The sequence below is a fragment of the Columba livia genome, chromosome 1 (genome assembly GCF_036013475.1).
Source record: "Columba livia isolate bColLiv1 breed racing homer chromosome 1, bColLiv1.pat.W.v2, whole genome shotgun sequence".
NCBI lineage: Eukaryota > Metazoa > Chordata > Aves > Columbiformes > Columbidae > Columba > Columba livia.
Window position 1 is genome coordinate 131,004,050 of NC_088602.1, and position 20,924 is coordinate 131,024,973.

Genomic DNA, 20,924 nt, shown 5'->3' on the forward strand with positions numbered 1-20,924 from the left:
CAGATTAGCATTTCTGCACTCTGGCCGTGAACAGCAGACAGAGCTGGCCCTGGCTGACCTGGAGAGAGCCGAGTCAGCATTATGGAAAAGGGAGGAGCCCTCAGATGAGTTAGTGAAACTCTGTTGTCAGTGCGGCATCGCCCATGCACATACTGCTGAGAACGCTGACTGCACTTAGTTTCTATGTGTCAAGAGCATGAACCTAAACCCTCAAGCTGCAAGTGCCTGAGCTCACAGTGAATCAAGAAAGAAAAATGTTCCAGCCTTCAAAAGCATCATTTGCAAGTCACGAAACTTCTATGACAAGGGATTATGGATAATAGGATTTTATGTAGCTGTTCTTTTTGGATTTCTCAGTTCTACTTTTTATAGTTTACAACTCTTTAGTTCTGCTTACAGCATAACACTGACTATAGAAACTGGGACAAATGTGTCATCTTAATGCTTGGCTTTTCCTGATGCTTGCTTCTCCACTGAGTATCTGCCTCCAGACACAGATAATAGTGGTGATCTGTGTCTGTGGTAATGGAGAATTGACACTTAGGTGAGACATAGCCCATGCAGACAAACAAACAGCAAACTGTGTAGTGCAGACACTCAGATTTGAGCTGACTTATAGGAGGAAGCCATTTATGGAAAGTGATCTCAAATCACATGTATTTTTACCATCTGCATACTGTAGTGGCATAGAAATTGACCAATTTACATGGGATCATGCTGTGTATTGGATATATCTTTTGCTCTTATTAGGAAATTAGCAAATTTGCTGATGACACCAAGCTGGGAGGGAGTGTCGACCTGCTGGAAGGCAGGAGGGCTCTGCAGAGGGATCTGGATAGACTGGAAAAATGGGCTGATTCCAATGGGATGAAGTTCAATAAGGCCAAATGCCGGGTGCTGCACTTTGGTCACAACAACCCCCTGCAGCGCTACAGGCTGGGCGCAGAGTGGCTGGAGAGCAGTCAGACAGAAAGGGACCTGGGGGTGCTAATTGACAGGAAGCTCAACATGAGCCAACAGTGTGCCCAGGTGGCCAAGAAGGCCAACGGTATCCTGTCCTGTATCAAAAACAGCGTGGTCAGCAGGACAAGGGAAGTGATCCTTCCCCTGTACTCTGCATTGGTGAGGCCACACCTGGAGTATTGTGTTCAGTTCTGGGCCCCTCAGTTCAGGAAAGACATTGAAGTGCTGGAGCGGGTCCAGAGAAGAGCGACACGACTGGTGAAGGGACTTGAACATAAGACCTATGAGGAGAGGCTGAGGGAGCTGGGGTTGTTTAGTCTAGAGAAGAGGAGGCTTAGAGGTGACCTCATCACTCTCTATAACTACCTGAAGGGAAGTTATAGCCAGGTGGGGATTGGTCTCTTCTCCCAGGCAGTTAGCAATAGGACAAGGGGGCATGGGCTTAAACTCTACCAGGGGAAATTTAGGCTGGATATTAGAAAGAAATTCTTTACAGAGAGAGTGATCACGCATTGGAATGGCCTGCCCAGGGAGGTAGTGGACTCGCCGTCCCTAGAGGTTTTTAAACTGAGATTGGACATGGCACTTAGTGCCATGATCTAGTAAACGGACTAGAGTTGGACCAAGGGTTGGACTCGATGATCTCTGAGGTCTCTTCCAACCCAGTCGATTCTGTGATTCTGTGTGAATGTGAAATAACTTTCCAAATGTGGTTTTGATGGCGCAATCTCAGCAAAGAGGATTGTAGCAGATGCCAAAATGACCATTCTGTGGATCCTTTGGTTTTTGGAGAAGGAGCCTTTCCAACTAAAAGCATGTTGATAGAGATAAGAGAAGGAATACATGATTATAAAACATCTGGGCCTCAAAAAAAAAGTAGCAATGATAATCTGTTAAGGGTGTTGACTCAGCATGTTCTCTATTACTTTAAGCAGAGTTCTAATTAATATTTTACTGATTTAAGTCCTTACGACATAAACACATGCACATAATCCTGCTCATTGCTACCTTCTATTTACATCAGTGACTAAAAATCACCACAGGCACTACTTGGGATGTGCATGCTCAGCATCTATATTTGGTTTTATGTCTGTAACTAAACAAACCCTTAGATTACGGAGTCTGGAAGAAGCTGGAACTTTGATTTAGGATTCTCATTACTTGCTTTTTTAATGTTGCGTTTCCTGTTCTCAGGGCAAAGGATTTGTATAATAGATTGATCTTCTGTCTTTCATTCTACATTGCTTACACTTTGGGAGCATGAAAACCTGGCAAAAGTTGTAATTTCAGAATAAATACAAAAAATAATTAAGTAGTTTCTTTATATTAGAAATCACTTTTAAAAGTACAAAATGAACTTGAGCAAGTTAAAAAATATGTCTGCCACAGAAAAATATGTATTCTAAAGCATTAATAATGTTGGTAAACAGCACCTGTCTCGTTGTTTCTTAGGGTTATAATTCAACCCAGGAATACATTGCAACCCAAGGACCACTGCCAGAAACTAGGAATGATTTTTGGAAAATGGTTCTCCAGCAAAAATCTCAAATTATTGTTATGCTCACTCAGTGTAATGAGAAAAGAAGGGTATGTAACAAAATAGTGCACATGGCATAAAAGAAACTACTCTGAAAACATGTTTATTTTCTGGTGGGTGAATTTCTTCACATTGTTTTCTGCTCATGAGACAGCATTATAACCAGAACTGGAATGGCAATTAATTCATTTAACGTGAGGCATTTCAGGATGATTAAGGGACAGAAGCATCTTTCACATGAGGAGAAGCTGAGGAAGCTGGAACTCTTCTGACTGGAAATTAGAAGGTTCAGGGGGATCTTCCCACCTGATGGGAGGGAATGGAGACAAGGGACCCCTCAGTGATAGGACAAGAGAAAATGGGCACAAATTAATTCATATTCCATATGAATATCAGGAAACACTTTTTTACTATGAGGTTGACTGAGTACTGGCACAGGTTGCCTAGAGGCTGTGAAGTCTCCATCCCTGGAGATATTCAAAATCCATCTATCTGGACATGGTGCTGAGCAGGCTGCTGTGGGCGGCCCTGCTTGAGCATGGAGATTGAACAAGATGACCTCTAGTGGTCCCTTCCAACCTTAACCATTCTGTGATTCTCTTAAGCTTAAATAATAATAATAAAATACAAATATTGTGCTTTATGTTTTCCTTGACATTGTAATAGAAATATTTGCAATATAATTTATTTTTTAGATATGTATACATGTTCTTGTGCCCTCTATTTTGCTCCTTTTAGACTTATTCTCTTAGGAAAAGTAACAATCTACGAAGATACTGTGCATTTCTGTTCTTCACTATGCTAATGCTACCCTTTAGAAAACCAATGTATAGCTTCTGTCCATAGTTACACAAGTAGGAATGATCAGGCAGAAAGTCATTGCAGGATACATTAACTTTTATTGCAGCATTAAATAGCGCTGTAGACTTTTCTAAAACTTAGGTTCAGTATGCTTTTGATTGCATTTTTATATATGCATATATATATATCTATATAAATACAATATATATATATTGTATATATATATGTCTATATATATATATACAATATATATATATTTATTTCCCTTTCAGGTGAAATGTGATCATTACTGGCCTTTTACAGAAGATCCTGTTGCATATGGAGACATCACGGTGGAGATGCTGTTGGAGGAGGAGCACACAGACTGGGTTTACAGGAATTTCCGAATTAGCTATGTAAGTGAAACATTTTGCATGACTGCTAAAAGGGTGGGAGTAATTTTGGTCAAGCCTTTTCTTTACCTTTTGTCCATTTCTGGCATTCAGTGGAAAATGCCTGAGAGATTGATGGCCTTACCCTCACTCTGCCTGAGCAAATGGCTAAATCACAAAGCTTGCCCCTAAAATTGTTGTCTCTGTGAATTTCTCAGCAAAGCGCAAGACTGAAAAGTTGTACCAGAGCTCTGGACATTTCTGTGGTCCAAATAATTAGTGACAACAAATGTGTAAACTACTTTATCTCAGGCATATTTTCTTACTGTAAGCTATTCAAAATTTGAAAATACCAAAGTAGAAATTGAAAATATTTTTCAAAAGGGCAATTCTGCAATATTCATATATTCCTGTAAAATATTGAAACGCATGTGAGAGCATGCGATTTCCAAATTAAAGCCGCTCAGATTTTCAAGCATGTCTTTCCAGTTTTGTTTCCTGCGACCCGCTTGTTGGCAGCAGCAGCTTGTGAAGGAAAGGTCAGAGATACGGAGGGGATGTGAAAAAAGCTGGGCACTGCCACATCAGCATTGGCCCAGGACCTCAGTCCTGCTCAGCTGTGCTGTACAGCCATGCACACTGCAAAGTGTGCAAAATTTGCAAAGTGTACATGAGGTGCAGGCTTGAAGTGAAATATATAAAACAGAATGTGTTGGGCTTTTGGTATCTATGGAAAATCATGATGAGACTGCAATTTGGAGTTCAGGTAAACTGTCCTTTACCAAAACAGACCAGCTACTTCAGGGTCTTTTACAGTGAACTAATTTTTTAATATCCTTTGCCTAAGGATCTGCTGTTGTCTGTGACTGGACGGGGGTTACCACAGTATGGGTATTTAGCCTAACCCAGAATAGCAAAGCTAAAGTCATTACTTGCCATGGGTTTTTGTGATGACACCGCTCACCCCCCATGTTCTTGAGTTCCTTTAAGTCTCAAACACAAAATGCATCGTGTTGAAAATCTTATTTCACCTAAAGCCACTAGAGTTTTTAGCATTATAAATATTTTTTATGATAATGAATGATTTTCTAAATATTTCTTTTGCCTTTGTAATGACTTTTTCTTCTTTTTTTTTTTTTTTTTGTTGGATTGGTTTATTTTATTTTATTTTATTTAAACTTGAAAACAAAAACTCTCAGAGTCCAGTCCTGATTGTTTGTCAACAACATTGTTCTTTATCTGTGGCAAAATGAGAAAAGGAGAGGGAATGGAATAGAAAAGAAAGAGTAAAAAAACGAGACTTGAAAGATGGAACAATTATTGATTTAAAAGCAAAATAAATCAAACCACCATGAAGAAAAAAACAAAGAAAAACACAAATCCCAAACCCAGAAACAACAGTTCATGCCCTTTTGGTAAGGGTGGCCTGATACCTCTGCCCCCTTTCAATCAGATATCATGTAAATTCTTCGCCACTTTTTTGCCTGACTTTAATTTCTTAGGCTTTATTGGGGCCAGGGTGGAAGTGGGGGCGAAAAAAACAAAACTAACAAAAGCCCAACCCAACCAACCAACCAACCCACCAAAACCCACACACACAAAACCACCAAAAAAAGCAACAACAAGCACCACAAAATGACAAAAAAACCCTAATTCTTACTGAGTGTGACTGTACCGTTAAAACTCCTGTGAACATGCTGCTATTCTGCTTCTCCCATTAGGCTGATGAAGTGCAAGATGTGATGCATTTTAACTACACTGCCTGGCCAGATCATGGTGTCCCCACGACCAACGCTGCTGAAAGCATCCTCCAGTTTGTACAGATGGTCAGGCAGAAATCAGCAAAAAGTAAAGGCCCCATGATCGTACACTGCAGGTAAACACCACAAGGAAGTGGAAAACTAAAGGATGTAACTTATTAAATAGGCTGGGAAACCACTGGAAGGAGAGGTTTTTGGGGTTCTGCTCACCTGTTAGCTGGAGATGGTTCTCTGTGGGGTAAGGGTAAAGGATTAGTGTCCCTCTGACTACAGTGGGGCTGGGATTTCAGGCCCAAGCCATAGACATGAAGGCATTCCTTTCTCAAAGAGAGTAATTTCTTTGGACTTTATCAACAAATGGCTTCAGGAGGGGCAGCAGATGATCCTGCTTTACACCAGCTCAGAGCCTGCCTCTGCTCTCCTATATCCACACCTTCATGACATGGATGGTACAGTCTGGCCAGCAGCCTGCCACAGCGTGCTGCTACCCAGCAGATGTATGCCCCTGTGCAGATCCTCCGCCTTCAGTCATTCAGTTTTCAGTGCATTCAGGAGGTGATGTGGAGAGTGCTATCTTGTGCTAACAGTTATACCAGTATCCCCTGCTTACAGTTATATGTGGTTTTTCTTTTTTTTTTTTTTTTTTTTTTTTCTTTGAGGAAGGTTGTTTTATATGCTGTCAAATTTGTCTCTTGTGCACCATCTGGCCTTCTATTGAGATGCTCCCCTAGTGTCTCTGGTGGCAGCTGCCATGTTAGTGAAGATGTCATACCAGATTGGCTTCTGATGCAATTCTCCCAGCTGACTTGAAACCTCTCTGTGGCTCCTCATGCGAGAGCTACTCGGAACAGATTTCTCAGAAATACGTAAATAGGTGGTTTGCGATATCTGAATGTGTGTACATTATGGTGACACACTCCTGGTGGAAGTCAAGGCTCGATGAGATTAATGTCAGCCTCCATCACCTACCCCAGAGGCAGCAGTTACATTGCTGCACAATGTGCCAGCACTCTCCAGCGCTGCCTTTCCTGGTGCTGATGTGATGGTCAGCACTGACTGTCTCTTGCCACCACTTTGCACAATTTTGAGAGCTCCTTCCCAGAAAACAGTCTTTTATAGCAATATCATTTCTAGTTCCAGATATAGCACTTAGTGTTCTACTGGAATGCAAAACAACAACAGCAGTTCTAAAAGCAGCAAATCATGTGGCCCTTCCCTGTAACTTAATGGAGAAATTAATTGTTCTGGGAGTCCTAATATCCAGCAAGGTGCTAGTAAGCCAGGGAAGAGATTTATGTGTAGTGCTGTGAAACCAAGCCCTTCATACAGCATTTAATTGTTCTGCGAAGGAATAGAAGCAAGAGTCAGAGAGCTGGGTTACAACTGTAGTATTTTCTTTTTAATTAGGATACTTCTAGCAGCAGAAAGAGTTATTTTAAGATAGCATTTTTAGAGTATACTGTACATCTTAGGCCACATAGTTTAAAAGCAGGAATGCTATGAAATTAGTGGCAAGGGGGAGAAAGAATGCATAGGTATAGATCAGCGCAAATGTTCTCAAGTGTTAAAGAAGGCATGGAAGTGACATCATTACAACTTCTCCATTTGTTATTTATGAATTTATCAATTATTTAATCTGTCAAAAGTTTGTTCTGTTCTATTCATCTCATTAGAGACACTGGCATTTTTGTTAAACACGGGTTAAAAAAAACATGGTTTCATGACAGTTATGTTGAACTGTGTTGAGATTAACTTCTCAACTTTATTGCAAATACTTTCAAGTTTTTTTCTGAAAAATACCACAGGACAGCAGAAAGACCTTTTGCTAAGACACATATTTCTGTCCTTAGTAGTAGGTATAGTGTTGGGACACCATGTGAACCTCTAAAGCCACATCCATAATGAAATCAAATGTTACGTGTGAAATCACAATGCAAGGAATCATATTCACTTAAGAATCTCTAATTCAAAACAATGTGTCTTTTTTCTAGCCACTAAGCTTCCCTTAGCAGGGGATGAAAATTTGTCAGCCAAGTGGGTGCTGCCTGTTTCCATCTACATGCTTCCAAGGCAGAAGTCCTGGAGTGCAGACTGTTCTGGGTGATTTGTCCTTTGAGGATGAACTGGAGTAGTGCGGTGCCTTTGAAAAGCCAGGAGCTTTGCTGTGTGGAGAGCTGTAGAAATGAATCATGAAGGTTCAATCCCAGCTGGCCCTGTGCAGCAATCACCACTGAGCGGGTGTCTGCAGTTACAGCTACAACCCCTGTGTTTAGAGATGTCTTGCGAAACCTTTGAGGGGAGCAGTGAAAATGGGAAAACTGGACAGCTAAGGGTAGATGAGTGTGTGCATAAATGTTCTGCAGGTGAATGTGTGTAAAGAGGAGTATGAGAAGGTGAAATAACTGTGGAGTGATTCACTCCATACATTCTATCTAAACAAAGTAGGAAGCATTGCATTAAATCCTATAGATTAACCAGCCTGTCAGACCTCAGATTAGCTACATCTGATGCCTGCAGCTGCAGGACACCTGCTTTTTGTGGTACCACTGATTTTCTTCTGGCCCCCCATCAGAAAAGCCTGACATGAGATGCATGTCTGTGTGTGTTGCAGTGCTGGAGTGGGACGAACAGGAACCTTCATAGCCCTGGATCGGCTCTTACAGCACATCCGTGATCACGAGTTTGTAGATATATTGGGCCTGGTGTCTGACATGCGGTCCTACAGAATGTCCATGGTGCAAACAGAGGTAAGATCAGTTCGCTTCAGCTTTGTGAATGTATCATCAGATATATTTCATACTTCTCTGAAACGTGTTCATGTCCAACAACTATTATTCCCCTTGAACACTTGACAAAATACCTATGAATAGGTACAATTAAGTTTTCGTCTTCATTGTAATATTGTCACATTACTAATGTGCTTTTATCTTCCAAAATGGATGAGTTATTCTCACTTTCTTTGAAATTAATATGCAAACAGTGCCTTAGAAGAGATTAACATATGAACTTTTCTAACCATTTTGAAAAGAACTGGGTTTGCTGAGGGGATTAATGACTCATGAAAGGTATTAGTATTGGACAGCCAGTCAGGTTTGTTCAAGAGGGTATAATCTGGCCAGTCACAGGAACTCAGTCACACAATGGCAGTACAAATAACAAAACAGACAAAAGAACTGTGAGTCTGCCACATACTCTCACTGCCCCTCTCCCTGCCTGAATATCTGCTGGATATTTCTTCTTCTATTTTTAAGGCAAATGTCAGGAGAATAGCTATACTGTCAGAATATATAATGGAAAAAAGTCACAAACTTTTTCCAAAGCAGAAGCTTCTGTGCATCCAAAACCTTTCCAGTTCCTCTACTGAGGGCAAGATATCATACCTGTTGTACTTGTCACTGGCCATACACAATATAAACCAACAACCTACATACAGTTGGAATTCCCACCATCACTCTTTGCCAGCTGAGTCTGGCAGATAATATGTTGCCAAGCATTGTTTAACCCAGAGGAAAGCAAGGAATTAGCAGAGAAACAAGAGAAGGAGGAAATCCTGCAATGACAACAACTAGCATCTAGAAATAAAAAAAAAACGGTCATTATTTTTGGACCATTCTGGATCATTCCTATTAAACTACCACTTTTCATCACAATTCACTAAATTAATCCAAAGCCAGACCCTTACGTAAAGACCAGAGAAACAAATTCTGGTGGTTTATTTCAGCTGTGACTGTATTACCACTACAGAGATGATGTGATTTTTATTTTTTATTTCCTTTTAACCTACAAACTCATTGCCTGCCTGGGGCTGATGTCAAGGGCTGGGCTTTGGTGGTCGCTGAGCCCCTGCTGCTCTAGGCAGTGGCCAAACCTGGTCAAAGTGGTTACTGGCTGGCACTGACACTTAGACGCAGAGGCCACCGAAAAGGCTTTCCTTACCACATTTGAACCACACGGAGATTATCTGGCTTCACATTGCCTTGTACACTGGCAACTTGGCAGCAACTTGCTGAACAGGCCCAGGAAGAGGGTTAGCTTGGAGAATACCCTGAACTGAAACCAGTCACTCCAAATTAGTGGCTGTGAGGAAATCCAGGCATCTCTGTGGTCTGAAACACACTCCAAATTCATACTGATGTTTCCTGGCATCAGCAGACCACTGAGGACAGGGGCTAAATTCCAGACTCAGGTTTTGGAACAGTTTGCTTGAGATTCACTTCCTCGCTATGCCTAGTGCACATAAAGCTTAGCATAAGGATTCATCAGAATTTGCATTCTTTCTCTTTGAAATCTAAAAATCATCAATTAAGGTTATTTCAAATTGAATTACAGTATTTAATCTGTATTATGATAATGCTTAGAAAAGCCAGTCCATAACCAAAACCAAATCTAACCCCAGCCTTACTGCACAGAAACCTGTCCACAAATATAACAGTGCATGTGATTGGCCCAGCTTACTTATAGTGTCATTTGTACAGAGGTAGATAATTCCCCAAATAATTAACTGCTCTGTGAACAAAATCAGGTTTCAGGTTTTTATTGGTAAAGAAGTAGAGTACTAAGGAACATGAAGTTCATTATAATATTTCAGGTGCATATGTGGCAATTTGTTGCACTTAAAGCATTCAGGTAGCTTTCTGAGAATGCATTTTCAGGCAATATGAAGTAGACTGACTTTAGCTCCCCTCCCCTCCCCTCCCCTCCCCTCCCCTCCCCTCCCCTCCCCTTCCCTCCCTTCCCTTCCCCTCATTCGGGTGATTATGATGGGTGATTATGATACCAGCACAGCTCCAGTGGATTTTGTGCTTCCCCAGCTGCTAACTGTAACAAGTGCAGGCTATTATTTTGGGAGCAGACACCTCACTGTACTTTGAGAGTGGCTGAAGAGGGAGAGATGGAGAAGCTGTGCAGGCTGTTACCATGAACTATCAACCTGTTTCACTGTTTGGGTTCTTGTCATGCTTTCTGAGGTGCAAAGATGCCGACTCATTTGGTCTTTTCTTCCAGGAACAATACATTTTTATTCACCAGTGTGTGCAAATGATGTGGCAAAAGAAGAAGCAGCAGTTCTGCATCAGCGATGTCATATATGAGAACGTCAGCAAGTCCTAGTTCAAAGTCCCAGGTGGTAAGTCAGGCAAGCCCAGCCATGTGCCATGCCCACAGCTTCATGTCCTGGCTGCTCGGCAGCAACCAGCATTATGGGTGTTTGTTTGAGGAGCTTTACTGGGGGTTTGGAGCTTTCCAGGCCTCATTCCTCTCTGGGCTGATGTTCACATGGAGAGTGCGAGGAAAATCCCTCTGGCCTCTCACAGTAAATATTCCACTATACTTTCCACGGGTGTATTGTTACACTCATCATTTGAAGATAATCCAGAAATCCTGAGTGACTCAGCTAACCATTCCCTGCCACTTGTCCTAACACACTTTGTAAAGTTTAAAGGTGAGTAAGACTTTATATCTTCAGCCATTCCCAAGTCACTTACCAACTGCCAGGTTACCCAGGCCAGCAGAGGTTTGGGGATGCTCTGCCAGCACTGCTGTTGTGTCAACAGAGCCTGCTGGAGGGCAAGCTGGTAATCAAAAAGCTCCATCATGAAACACTGGGGAGTTTTTTTGTGACACTAGAACCACGGAACAGGAGGGGGGTCTCAAACTGCTACTGCTGATAGCATAAGCTAAGTGACTATCTTGCTTTTCCGCTGAGCCCCTGTTGCATGTAACCAGCCCAGCCCAGTCCCCAGCTGCAGAGTAAAGCATGGTTCTGACCTACCAGGAGGTTTTCTGGCCTTCTGGCTATGCAAAGCATGGAAGCAAACACATTTCCTTATGCCGTGGGGACAAGCCATGAGGCCACACATCACTGTTGTTGAAGTTGATGAGCTTTAGTTCATTGGGTGGCAGTAATAAACCAGCCACAACCGTAGTATTTGCTTTTGGGTGAAGCAGGAAGCTACAGACTTTCAACACAAATTGGCTTCTCAAATAGCTACTGGAGGGCTGGCCCACAGCCACCTCTGCTATGTGCTTGTGGTGTTGCACACACGCTGCTATTAGCCCCTGTGTATGTCATTCCCTTGCCCATAAAATGAACCTCGGTTTGCCCCACTTTTCCCAATGTCCTGGTAGTTTATTGTTGTGACTACTCTGAGTCCCAGAGCCCAGCTTCTTGTAGTGCTGGGCTGCAGTCCCAGCCTGTACTGATGCTGGAAAACATAAATGCCAAGAAATGTATTTATTTCTTTGTTTCTAAATTGTTCTGTGTTGTCTGGTTTCAGGTGAGACCATGAAGCACACCCATCTTCCCTTGCTTCTAATTTTTTTTTGATTGGATGGTTTGAATGGCCAGTTGTTCTGCCACAAGAGACCGCTGCTTTGCAGTACACGGACAATGAAAGAAAGCAACTTTACCTTTCTGAAGCACTGGGGAGACAAAGCCTTAACGAGCCTGTGGTGTCTTTTGAACTATTTACTTTCTGGACTTTTTAAAAAAATACTGGACCAAATTCAGCTAAACAACATGAAGGAAAAGACACTATAATATGTGCATAAAATAGGTTGCTCCAGAGTGCTGGGGTTTTGTTTGGTACTTTTGATTTTTTGTTTTGTTTTTCTGTGCAGGTTGGGCTTAAGGTTAAAGTAAGTAAGTGCAATATTTTTTTAATGGTTGACTGAAGAGCTTTCTTCATGTGTCACTGGTCTGTGCTAATGTCCATAGGAGAGCAGGCATTGTTAGTATCTAATAATACCTCAGTAGTGAATAGCAAGGCATGAACATACATGAAGAAACCTGGAGATTGTGAAAAGGGGGTGGGAGGGTGGGGGGTGTTGCCGGGTACATGGATTTGACTGTTTCCTACAGCACTGATGTATGTGGGTTTAGGGGGCGGGGAGAGGGCATGGGGAGGCTAAAGACCCAAGAAACGGACTGAGGAGCAGAAATCCAAACCGTGAAGCCTGAAGCAGGCAGCCAACAATGAGCGATGGGCTGGTTCTGGTTCTCAACTGAGCTACTAATAATTAAGCAGAGGGATTGCTCTTTTTGCCAACCTTTTCAGTAACACCACTTATCAGGCTCTTGTTTTAGATGAATCTAATCAAAGTGCAGCTGAGTTTAAAGCTGGGATATCTTAGACTCCATTACTGTAGCATTTAACTGTCCAAGCAGTCTATGGTGCCTAAACCCCTCATTTTTTTATTTTTAATAAGTATTAACCCTGTGTAAAAATGTGAAGCTGATTCAGGTTGGACAGGTGGGAAGAAAACAGAAAAAAGTGCTTTAACAGATGTAATTATTTTCTCCGAGTCAGGAATTCACCATGTTACAAAAACAAGGTTTTGGCATGTGAAGGCTGGTTATCACTTTATTGCTATGAGGCTTCCAAAGCGTCAGTATGGATTCCTGCAGGGGCTCTGGGGTTGGGGTGGGGGGCTCTTTTCTGCTGTCAGTTTCAGTTCTAGTCAGAATAATTAGATAGATAGATAGATATATTTCTTTTTTTTTTTTTTTTTGGTCTTTGTATAATTCCGGTACATCATTGTGTATTGTGACATGGATGCTGTCAGAATTATGTTGATGGCATTTTTATACCTTCTTGCTTTGTGTCACCTCGTTGGAAGTTAGCAGCAATGGTACTTGATGTAATCAAAACAAACTTGAACTGAAAGTAAACACACTGGATTGCTTACCTGTGAAGAAGTCACTATTAGCAAAACAGCAAACACACCTGCATATGCTTTTTATTCACTGCGCTGCCTGCTATCACCTGTCAGGGTACCAGGATGTAGTTCGGTAGGCTCAGCTACTTCCAAGAGCCTGATAACCTCCTTCAGATTATATTTGATTTTTTTCTTCGAAAGGGTTATTCCACTAGTAGGTAAATAGATGTATATTCCTTTAATATCTACTTGTCAAGTTACAGTGGAAAACTTTGTTTGAACTATCCCATATATATTATGCACAACTGCATAGACTTAACATAATCCCCCAAATAAAACAGGTCCTTGTGAAGGGTACTGAAAAAAGAGGTATCTACCTCTGATTATTAAATAAGTAAAATGTGAATTGCACTCCCCCCCTTCTCATGCAATTATTTCTACATTTTCCACGAAGTCCAGGCCTTAAGTAGAGATGCTGTTTCTCTAAATAAGATGCGGAGACATGGATGCAAATGTTGTCAGGGAGTAGATTGCTAACAAGTAAGGCTTCAGTGGTACATGCTTCTCTCTTATTTCACCAGCGTGTCTTACCTCGAGGGCTTGCCATTTCAGTAGAAACAGCAAACATTTATCAGGCCTAATTTGAACAGAGAGAATTATAAATGAGCATTTGATCATTCAAACCTTGCCGTCATGCTTTTTGAAAAAAAATAGATTTCAGAGTTCCATTATATTTTTACTCAGGAAATTTGTTCTTAGCCCTCTACAGAACTAGTAGTGGAAAAAACAAACAGAAAACAAACACTACAAATGTTCTTGCTTTCTCATCTACTGCCTCCTCTCTCCTGCTAGTCATTGTCAGTGTGTCTAGATTTATTCTGTAGCATAGACCAGAGCAAGCAGGTTACTTTTTTTAACATTCATGTGCACATGTCATACTTTTGGTTTTACCTCACCACACACTTTTAAAGCAAGTCCAAAAGAATGATGTTTTGGGCTTCTGCTATGTTTTTATATGGATTCCAGTGTCTGTCAAAATAAAACTCTCAAGTCATCGCAGCTATAAAGCTGTCTGAAGCTTCAGGATTTGTAATAGGTTTTTTGAATTATGAGTTTCATGCCTATAGCTCTGCTGACACCATTGATGCTCTGTATGGATCTGCTTCTCTTACAGCATCTACTGACCCAGATGTATGTAAAAGCAGCTCTGCACAATGAGTGACAATTAATCAAAACCAGGGCAGGTTTTCTCCTTGTCTCATGCTGTGTGTGCTGCCATGGAAGGAATGAACAAGTAAACCCAAGTACATGTTTCAGAAGAGTTACGAGGCTTTTAGAGCCATGTGTGAAAGTGTTGTCCCTCCTAGCACACCTGTGCCCCGAGCCCTGACATAATGGTTCTTCAGAACTGTTTTCTTGCATCCTCACACAAGGATTAAGAACAGGTTGGGAAGCCTTACTAGTGCTTTACTTCATTTTGCAGGTTTTTTCCTGTGCCTTAAGATGACACAGTTGCCCCTAATCAAATATTCAACATAATCATCTTAAGCACCAACATAGGCCTTCCTTCCCTCAGTTTATTAACCACACAGTCACACCACCTCCCTCCCACTTCTTGTGTGAAAACAGTAGTTTCATTCAGGCAAGCAAAAGCTGTTGCTTTCAGCCATTTCTCGCAAAGGATAACATTGTTAGTGTTGATCACACGGATGGGAGTTGAGGGGGGTTGAGTTTGCTGCTGTTACGACAGGTAGCAGTGGTGGCTAGGAAACATCTAGCAAGTCACCCTATTTTCTTTCAGTTCCTCTTTTAGTCTACAAAAATTATCAAGAAGTAGAAGCAGACACTAATATCCTGATACTAGTTTTGGTCTGGATGCTGAAAAAGTAGTAAAAGGCCAAAGCTGCAACCTAAGCATGTAACTATAATACACAGAAACCGAAAAAAAAATATACTGGAGATCCAAAGGCAGTTAAATAGGCACTTATCAGCAAAAATTTAACATAGCCACAGTAAAAATTCAACCTGTTTGTAAAATATTTAAACACAGAATCCAATGCATGCTTACAAATTCCCTCATGTTTGCACTTCATACATAATGCTGTTGCTTACACGCAAAGGTGGGAGGCTGAGCACACAACACTCTTGATATATCAGACCAAATACTAAGCCAAGGTTGTTTGTTTCACGTTCTAGATGTTACACAGACTCCACAGTAAGTAAAAACATAGTAGAAAAACTAGGCTCCTATAAAATGGTAGTTTCACAAAAAACATGGATTCTCATTCATAATTGTGGTTCCCTTATGCATAAGATGCAGCCCAGGAAAAAGAGTGGAGATAACCTGCTTCAACTAGAGTCTGGTATTCCAGCCATAGCTCGCTTCTGTGTATTTCCTGAAAACTCAAAATATCTTCACTTAAAAAAATAAAAATTCTGCTAGTTACAGATTTCCTAATTAGTAAGACTTAATCCACACTACATAGTTATCCATGAGTTCCTGTTTGTTCCCTTAGTTAAACTGGCAGAGTATTGATGTTACTGTCCAGCAAAGCACCTCCAGGGACAATTTCAGATTTTCACAAACACTCAAAGTCACTGGGACCTCTGCACATTCCAAAGTATCACATAATTTTGCACAGCTAATTCCCCATAAACCATTGATTTTAGCACACATCAATAATGTAGAAGTCTGCCCTCCAAAAAGCACCTACTTTTATATAGCACAATGCTTTGGAACAATAAAAATCTCACAAACCACAATTTCTCTGAGCAAAGCTCTGTTTAACATTGGAATTGCTAGATGGTAAGTAATTGTTCCATGCATCAATTCTGGTTTGAAGTGTTCTTTATAAATTGAATGTGAGGTTTCACAGTGGTTTTCTCTCCTCGTGATGTCCCAAGGGAACAAGCAGACTAAAGCAGTGGGAAGATGTGCCTTGCTGATCTTAAAAGGTAGGTGCTTAGAAAGCATAAAACTGCTGATGGGACATACCCTGCTAAACCTCACTCCCTCCACCCAGTTAAAAAGTCAGACTCAATGGCAGCAAAATAGTAAAGTAGTTCCTATGTTATCAGACACGATTCCTTTTCCCACATCTAATAAGGCACTTTCTTGTCATTTAAAAAAAGTTATTTTGCTTCCTTTTAAAATACACTTTTAACGTATTACATATTTCTAAAATATTAGTGTAAAAAAAAAAATCCTCACTGCTCATATCCTAAAGAAAACTTTTTCAATGAAGCACTGCATTTTACCACTGTTTTCATTTAAGATACTGAACATTTTGAAGAAAATATTTTATTTTCTTTTGCTGGATCCCAAATGAGATCTCCTTTTGATTTCTTGTAACTGCCAACAAGCTGAAAATTCAAAAACTGTGCAGAGGCCTGAAGTGCCCTGCAGTGTCTTAAAACATCAAAGAAATTCCAGCAAAAAGGGAAATACCTGCCATTCAGATTTCACAGACTAACGCAGAAGCCGTACAGCCTAATTCAGCAAAGTTAAAGGGTAAAAGACAACTCAAGTTGTACTGGATTGATAAGCCATTAGTGGTTAATTAAAAAAACCTGAGAAAATACAACACAGAAAAGATCCAGCCAACACCCCTTGTCCCACCTTGCCCCCCACAGTCCAGTGATTCATTTTACTTATCCCTTAAGAATATGGAAGGGGTTTATTCCTTTCTTTCCAAGTCTCTCCAAAGATGCCTCTGAGCACACTGGCCACATTCAAACTTGTCTGGCTCTTTCTATAAAACTTAACAGCTACACAGAGACCCAGCTTCAAAAAAACCATCTGTGAAGCCACGTCTTTTCTCTTAGAGACAAAACATGAGTGAGTGCTTCCCCCAACACCTCTGCATGCCAAACTCCACAAAGTCTGCAGGGTCTCAGACGTGATGCCTCCTTTTGGGCAAAAGCAAACAGTTTACTGAATACTAGAATAAGCTTGCAGAGAATATGAATATTGGTTTCATATTTTGGTAATTAACGGGGGAACAGAGGTACAGGTAACCAACACAGTGCCTTTTATGGAATTAGACATACTTTCCATAAGAAAACACACTGACTCTAATTTTTAAATGAGTTTCAAAGACCTTTTTAAAAGTTTTCCACTCCTGTATTTACAAGTAACAAAGCACCTACATAAGAGTAGCTTCAGGTCTCCCTTTACTGTCTTAATAATTCACCACCCAGTGTAGGGGACTTTGCTGTACAGTGAACACTCTTCAGGCTAGTTAAATGTGAATCAGAGAATATCAACACATCACGCGTTTGGAGGACTGGGCTTGACCTGTACTGATAGGACCAGATAGTGAGACAGACAATTTTCCCCCATAAAGCTGTGTGTATACGCTGAGTCAATGCAGTTATCATGCAGGTGTGCTTGTTCAAACATTTCCTATAGGGATAAAGCAATCAAGATTCACCATTTCTTTCACTGGGTAAGACAAGAATTCATTTCTTATAGTGATTGCTACAGCAGCTGGAGTCTTCAGTTTGGGATTCATCACTTCTTGACCTGTTTCTGGATAAGTAACCATGTTTAAATGGCAGGTTTATAACCTACATACTTTTCACAGGTACAAAGAACACATTTTAAATGTAAAAATATAAATAGACACGTAACAAATACACAGAAGAAATATTTATAAGGACATTTACAATAAATGGCACTAAACACCTTTATTAAGCTTTTATTTTTTCTTTCATGAAAAATGAATAGGATTCTTTTTTTCCCTTGTACGCTGAGGAAGAGGAAAGTAATGGCAAAAATCAAGAACACTTTCTTATTTCAATACCATCTTTGTAGCCACAAAGATACAACTATTTAACAGACAAGAAATACTGTTTATTGCAGACTTTAAGCTGATTCATGTGAAAAAGGCACTATGAAACTTAATCAAACCAGATGATTAAATTTGTCTAAATTAAGTGATATTATATATATTATATAATACATATATTATATATAAAATCACATGACCATGTGAAATAACAGAACATTTTTGTGACAAAAATCATTGCATCTTCAAAAATAGTATTTGCTGGAAGGGATGTTTCCTTTTCTCCTCTTTCTGCCTCCAGGAATCCACTGTTCCGAAAGATTACATTTAGAAAGGAACAATAGCTTTTTACTAAAGGAAACACTGACATCTGGGATCAGCACATGAAGAAGTCTAGATTACACACAGTTCTTCTGACAGGTTAAGTTACAAACAAAAAATGCAAGTATACTAAAAAAAAAAAAAAATTACTGCAAATTGTTTCATGGCTACCTACAGTGGATCTGATCACTTCCTTGAGCTGAGTTGCATTACTATTTTCTAATTATTCCTTCTTGTGCAATATTATAGTTCATCACAAGTGAAGTATTGATAAAATCAATGTACGGAGTATTATTGTGCTATAAACAGCATCATTAGCAATAAAACACCTTGGGAGTGATGCAAGAAAGAATCAGCCTATGTCAGGCTGCTGTTCATTTTCTGTTGCTGCCATCAATGGCTTAACTAAACATCCTGCAGCTGAATGCATAACAAGAAGGACTGAGCCAGAAAGACATAATTGCATTCTACAGCAAGAAATGGGATTCAGAACCTTATTATTACTGAAGGGTTAAAATACATTTTTTATTGCTGGCTCAGCTTCCCTTGGATGAATCAAACAAAGACATGTTCCAGTTTATCTGTCATGGAATGGTTAATACCATAAAGCCAAGACTCATCTTTGGGTGCAAATGAATCATGTGCCAATATTTTCACCTGTCAGGAACCTCCATTGAATTCCTCATCTGTTTGTTTTTAATTATGAAAAGCCAGCAGCAGGTACTTCTGTGAAGATGACTGTAAATTTTCCTTATGGTGGCTAATTACATTTACAATATTATAAGATATTGCCCTGCACTGCTTCCTAAAGCAAAGCTGAATGGTGTAATGCTATGGACAGTGGAAGAAAAGAGGAAAGACATTTTAGTGGCTGCTTCCTTCATCAAAGGACTCCACACCTGAATCTGTGGCAGCTGCACTGATTTTTTCTTGTCGTCTTCTCATAATTTCTTGCAGTTCTGAACTACCACTGTTAGCCTACAAATCAAAAAAGAAAGAGAGTTTACATATGGTCTTGATACATGATCAAGCTCCTCTGCCAGCATTTTATTAAGATGGATGTTTGAACAAACTAAACTCACTTTCCAGCTCCAGAACTGAAAATGCACTAAGAATCTGCTTCAATGACATCTGGAACAGGAAAGTATTCACAATATCCTTAAATGCAAACCAGTAAAGAACCTGCAGACTATTAAAGGTGTCAGCTTGACTTTCAGCACTGCTGAGCATCTTTAAGTCTCACAAAAGCCTCTGCAAGTGTTGAATATTTATGGGGTGAAATATGACTTCAGTAAAAGCAGGGTTAAAGCTCAGAAAGTTTGTTAGGATTCCACCCTTGAGTACCTAAAAATCAGGGCAATCATATTTAGAAATTAAAGCACATAAAACCTTTGTAGGTTTAGATTTATGTAAACACAAAATTCAAGTATGCACATGGGTTTGCACAGCCAAGGCCTAAGTAAGGACTGAATCTTAGTATCCCACATTACACAATACACCATCATGCATTTGCTGTTCAGAGACACAGGTTTCAAATTTACAGCACAGAAATAAGAACTGAATCATATTACTATATCAGCAACAGTGTAGTATTGCGAGGACAAGGCTTGATTTCACCTTCTAGGGTGAAAAATGGGTCTGCTGAGCTACCTTCAAACAGATTGCTTTGATAACGTAAAAGAAGTTATTAACATGGCCACCACTAGAGCAGAACTTCCCAAAATCTGCATGACTTCGAATAAGACTAGAGGATTATAAAGTAAGAGCCGTACCTGCTACTGTGTTATTTGTCTATGACATGACCTTCCGACCTTCAAAACTAGCTTCCAAAATAGCCTCTGAATAAGGAATCAGAAACTGGTTTTGGAATTTGTAAAACAAATTTCAGGACTGTTAAAGGGAAAATCATTCAATCAATTCTGAACTCTGAAAATTTATTCCATTACATAAAATTTCATTCAGATGTATCCCATTATAACCATTAAAATGCATTATCTGATGCCATTACCTGGCAGACAGGTTAGGTGTCCACACGGAAGGAGGCCAGGATGCTTCTCTCCTAGGTAAATTACCATTGCATTCTCCTCCCAGAGTGGAAGGGCAAAGCATGGGGCTTATAATTAACTCCATGAAGGTGAGAGGGCAGTGTTATTTGTTTTAATTCATCTTGTCCTTGCTTACTTGGTTTCAGATACAGAGTAAGTACAGCAGTCACCCATTACTGAAGTCATGCATGAAAAACATCAATAAGTACTCAACACATACTTTATCAGAGGTCATGTGGAAATATTTTTCTGGAAATGACTGGGCAGCCAAGGCTGAAACAGTTTACCTTCCTGATAACATCAATAACAACAAGAATGATGAGTATGAAACACTGCTCAACTAAACCAACTGCAATACATCTTGTGGCACAGCACAACAGGCGCATCCTACTTGGAGTCAGAGTACAGCGCAGCTAAGTAGCCTAGGGCTGCTCCTAGCAATACAATTTCTGGAACAGACTGCTAGACCTTTGCTGTAGTGATTTACCCAGCTTAGCCTCTAACCAGATCATAAAGTATCAGTAAACTCCATCGTTCAATCCCACTTCTATGCTGTCCAGGTTTTGGCTGAGATAGAGTTAATTTTCTTCCTAGTAGCTGGTATAGTGCTGTGTTTTTGATGTAGTACAAGAAGAATGTTGATAATACACTAATGTTTTAGTTGTTGCCAAGCAATGTTT

The 20,924-nt window shown here is 40.2% G+C and overlaps 2 protein-coding genes across 13 annotated transcripts in view; one reads left to right on the forward strand and one right to left on the reverse strand.

The window, feature by feature from the left end:
- The window catches only part of PTPRO (protein tyrosine phosphatase receptor type O), a 156,239-nt gene extending 142,068 nt beyond the window's left edge, over positions 1 to 14,171 (forward strand). Inside the window, 6 exon segments of the mRNA XM_065030093.1 lie at positions 2,416 to 2,550; positions 3,574 to 3,696; positions 5,394 to 5,548; positions 8,044 to 8,179; positions 10,437 to 10,557; positions 11,708 to 14,171. Coding sequence (XP_064886165.1) covers positions 2,416 to 2,550; positions 3,574 to 3,696; positions 5,394 to 5,548; positions 8,044 to 8,179; positions 10,437 to 10,541 — 654 coding nt within the window. The 3' untranslated portion in view covers positions 10,542 to 10,557; positions 11,708 to 14,171.
- A 3,553-nt stretch (positions 14,172 to 17,724) lies between these two features.
- The window catches only part of EPS8 (EGFR pathway substrate 8, signaling adaptor), a 145,414-nt gene continuing 142,214 nt past the window's right edge, over positions 17,725 to 20,924 (reverse strand). For all 12 annotated transcript variants that reach the window (XM_065030116.1, XM_065030149.1, XM_065030124.1 and 9 more), the window contains one exon: positions 17,725 to 19,177. In XM_065030116.1, the coding sequence (XP_064886188.1) occupies positions 19,064 to 19,177 (114 nt within the window). In that variant the 3' untranslated portion in view covers positions 17,725 to 19,063. The remainder of the gene's footprint in view (positions 19,178 to 20,924) is intronic.